The 3,549-nt window shown below is 43.7% G+C and overlaps 1 protein-coding gene across 1 annotated transcript in view; it reads right to left on the bottom strand.

Moving 5' to 3' along the window:
- Positions 1-2,823: 2,823 nt before the first annotated feature.
- Positions 2,824-3,549, bottom strand: part of TARBP1 (TAR (HIV-1) RNA binding protein 1) — a 78,305-nt gene continuing 77,579 nt past the window's right edge. Inside the window, exons 29-30 of the mRNA XM_012809919.2 lie at positions 3,494-3,544; positions 2,824-3,180 (exon numbers count right to left, since the gene is read on the bottom strand). Coding sequence (XP_012665373.1) covers positions 3,012-3,180; positions 3,494-3,544 — 220 coding nt within the window. The 3' untranslated portion in view covers positions 2,824-3,011. The remainder of the gene's footprint in view (positions 3,181-3,493; positions 3,545-3,549) is intronic.

Below are 3,549 nucleotides of genomic sequence, written 5' to 3' on the forward strand. Positions count from 1 at the left end.
GAGAAACTCTCAAAATAAGTAAGCAGGTAAAGTAATAAAAGCCATCTATTAAAAATCCTATAGCTGGGCTTGGCACCTGTAGCACAGTGGTTATGGCGCCAGCCATGTACACCAAGGGTGGCGGGTTTGTACCCTGTCTGTGCCAGCTAAATAATGACAACTGCAACAAAAAAATAACCAGGTATTGTAGCAGGCACCTGTAGTCCCAGCTACTTGGGAGGCTGAGGCAAGAGAATCGCTTAAGCCCTAGAGATTGAGGTTGCTGTGAGCTGTGATGCCACAGCACTCTACCAAGGGCAACATAGACTGTCTCAAAAACAAAAAAATCCTAAACCTGGCAGCACCCTGTGGTCCATGCCTGTAATCTTAGCACTCTGGCGGGGCCAGTGGACTGTCTTGAGTTCACAGGTTCGAGACCAGCCTGAGCCAGAGCAAAAACTTGTCTCTAAAAAATAGCTGGGCGCCCATAGTCCCAGCTACTTGGGAGGCTGAGGCAAGAGAATCACTTGAGCCCAAGAGTTTGAGGTTGCCATGAGCTGTGACACCTTAGCACTCTACCAAGGGTGACAAAGTCAAACTCTATCTCCAAAAAAAAAAAAAAACTCTTAATAACACAGTTTAAAGTGAGGAAATTATTTGAACAGATATTTCTCAAAAGATAAATGGAAAATATGAAACAATGTTCCATATTATTAAACATTAATCAAATTAATACCACACAGATACATCACTATACCCTATGAGAATGGCTTAAATTTAAGAAGTTGACAATACCTAAATGCTGACAAGTATGAAACACTTAGAACAATAGTTCTTGCTGGGGGGGATGCTAAATAGTAGCCCCTCGGAAAACTTTTTGGTTTTTTAAATTGAGTTAGACATACATGCTTACCTCATGACCCAGCAATCCCACTTGTAGGTATATCACCAAACAAATGAAGACGACCTGCACATGAAACAGTTTTATTATCACCTAAAACTTGAAACCACCCAGACACCCACAGCAGAGGTGAGGATGAATGAGCTGTGGTTCAGCTACACGGTGGCCTGGCAGCTGAAGCGAACGGGCTCGTGCAACACACGAACCTTCAGTGCATTTTGCTACGCAAAAGCAGCTCGACCGAAAGGCTGCTTTACACTTCTATTTATATGAAAAAGGCAAAATGGTAGAATAGAAACAGACCAGTGGTTGCCGGCAGTTGGGGCTGGGGAAAGCAGTTGACTGTGAAAGGGTTACACAGAGAACCTTTAGGGTGATGAATCTTCTCTCTCCACAGCACTGTGGTGGTGGACCCTGGAGTACGCATGCTAAACCCAGACTTCATGCTGGGGCGGTGGCTCCGGCCTGTAATCCTGCCACTCTGGGAGGCTATGGTCATCCTGAGCAAGAGCAAGACCCTGTCTCTACCAAAAGGAAAAAGTTAGCCAGGCATAGTGCTACATGCCTGTAGTCTGGGCTACTTGGGAAGCTGAGGCAGGAGAATCTCTTAAGCCCAGGAATTGAGTTTGCTTTGAGCTAGGCTGACAGCACATTATTCTAGCCTGGGTGACAAAAAACAAGACTATCTTAACAACAAAAACCTAGACTGTCCACTGTAAAGAGTGACTTTAGATGTACATTAAAATAAAACCAACTAGGACACTGGGAGTGGTGAGGAGTTTCCAGTATAAAATGAAGGCTGTGGTGATTCTAACCATAATGACTTAACCTCATTGAAAAGTGGGCAAGAATGCGATTGACCTAAATTACCTTGGAAAGTGGTGTTTTGGATGCTGTAAGTCTGAAGGCAAAATGAACTATACACAAGTTGCTACACTATCAATCCTAAAACTACATTTATGCTAGGATTGAACGCTCAAGTAGAGGTAATGTGAACCAGATTTACGTCAGTCAAAGCAGTTGAGGAATGAATGTCAGAGTGAATCTCATGGTGCCGCCCTGGAGTCAGAGGTAACAGTAAGAGCTCAGGCCTCTGTCCACAAATACAGAAACAACTACAGATACTCCCTGCCAGAGGTAGATTCCCCAGCTCCACCTGCTGAGAAGCCCTGTGATTTGCCTAACCTCCAAGTACCTTCCTCCAAATATTAATTACTGAGATCATCTAAATTCTTTGATACTCCTCTCTCTAAAGGGAAGCTTAGTTTCCTTGCCCTTCAGTGCAGGCTGCTGGGCCTAGTGACTCACTTTAACAAACTGGGAAGGGAAGCTGGCTGCTGGGTGGTGATAAATAGCTGTGATTAAATGTGAAGTAATAGTAAATAGTAAATAGTAAACAAAAAACCCCAAACAAATAGCAAGTCCACACTCCTGGGTTTCACTTTCAGTCTGGATAGTGACAGACAGGAGGGATTCCATTCCTTTGGGCTCACGTTTATAGATGTCAGAATACAGACCGTTTCTAGCACCATCAGGTATCTCTGAGCAAAGGTGATGTATGAAAAAATTTCATGAAACCTTAATGTGAATGATTATGGCCGAGTTCATGGCTTTAAAAATAAATTAAAGCCTATCGCCTGAGCACTGTGAACCTCAGCAGGAAGCTGGCTGAGCACTGTGCCAAACATGAGTTTCCTGAGGGGGAACGGGATTTAGAAAGCGGCAAAACGCAGCCAACGACTGCTCTTCACTCAGAACTTCTGCCATAACCTCCCGTGGTTCCCTTATGCTTTCAGGGTCTGGGTGCGCAAGATGACCCCTGCTTTAGTTCATCTCACTGTCACCTTAGTCCACATCTCTGGCAGTGTTAATTAAAATATGTTTTATTTCCACGATTGCTGAAAAGATTGTAGTAAAGAAGCAAAACAATTTTAGTTCAAAGTGTTTATTAAAGGGGACAATATACAGTGGTGGGTTTAAGGCACATGAAAAAGTTTTGGCATTAAATTGCAAGAAAAAAAGAAACGTAAATTATCCTAGTAAATTTCAGAATCTATTTCATGAGTCAAAACAGTTTTTTAAAAAAACATTTCAACAGCACCGACGGTTCAGCCGAGAGAAGGCACAGGCTTCAGGACCTGGCGTCCCCACGCCTGAGCACCTGCTGTCTGGTGTACTCCCAGATCAGGAGCGCCCCACTCACGTGAACGTTCAGCGAGCGGATAATACCCTGCTGAGGGATCTCCACACAAACATCCAACTGCTGGATCAGATTAGCTGGAATGCCTTCATGTTCATTTCTGACAGAGAAAGGGGGGGAGAAGGTTAGTCTTCCTGTCTTAATCAATTTTTCTCTGAGATACTGTGAATGTTACTGAAAGGACAGGTTAACAAAGGATGCCAGTCTGTAGTAAAGAAACAATGACGAAGGCAGCATTAGATTTACAGTGGATTCTGCATTCACCTGACCAACCCAGGCAGGTGAAGTGAGGAGGAGGAGGGAGGATTTCTGTAAGCACTCCAAGTCAAAAGAAGATGAGGTGTGAATTAGAAAGGTAACATCTTTTAGACTGGGGCTCAGAGAATCTATTACAGACAAAAGGATTTTCTTACCCCAACAACAGTAGCGATTTCTCGGGAAAGCAATACTGGGTGAGGTCAATACTTTT

The sequence above is a fragment of the Otolemur garnettii genome, unplaced genomic scaffold, assembly GCF_000181295.1.
Source record: "Otolemur garnettii isolate 467f Iridium unplaced genomic scaffold, OtoGar3 scaffold00116, whole genome shotgun sequence".
NCBI classification, from domain to species: Eukaryota; Metazoa; Chordata; class Mammalia; order Primates; family Galagidae; genus Otolemur; species Otolemur garnettii.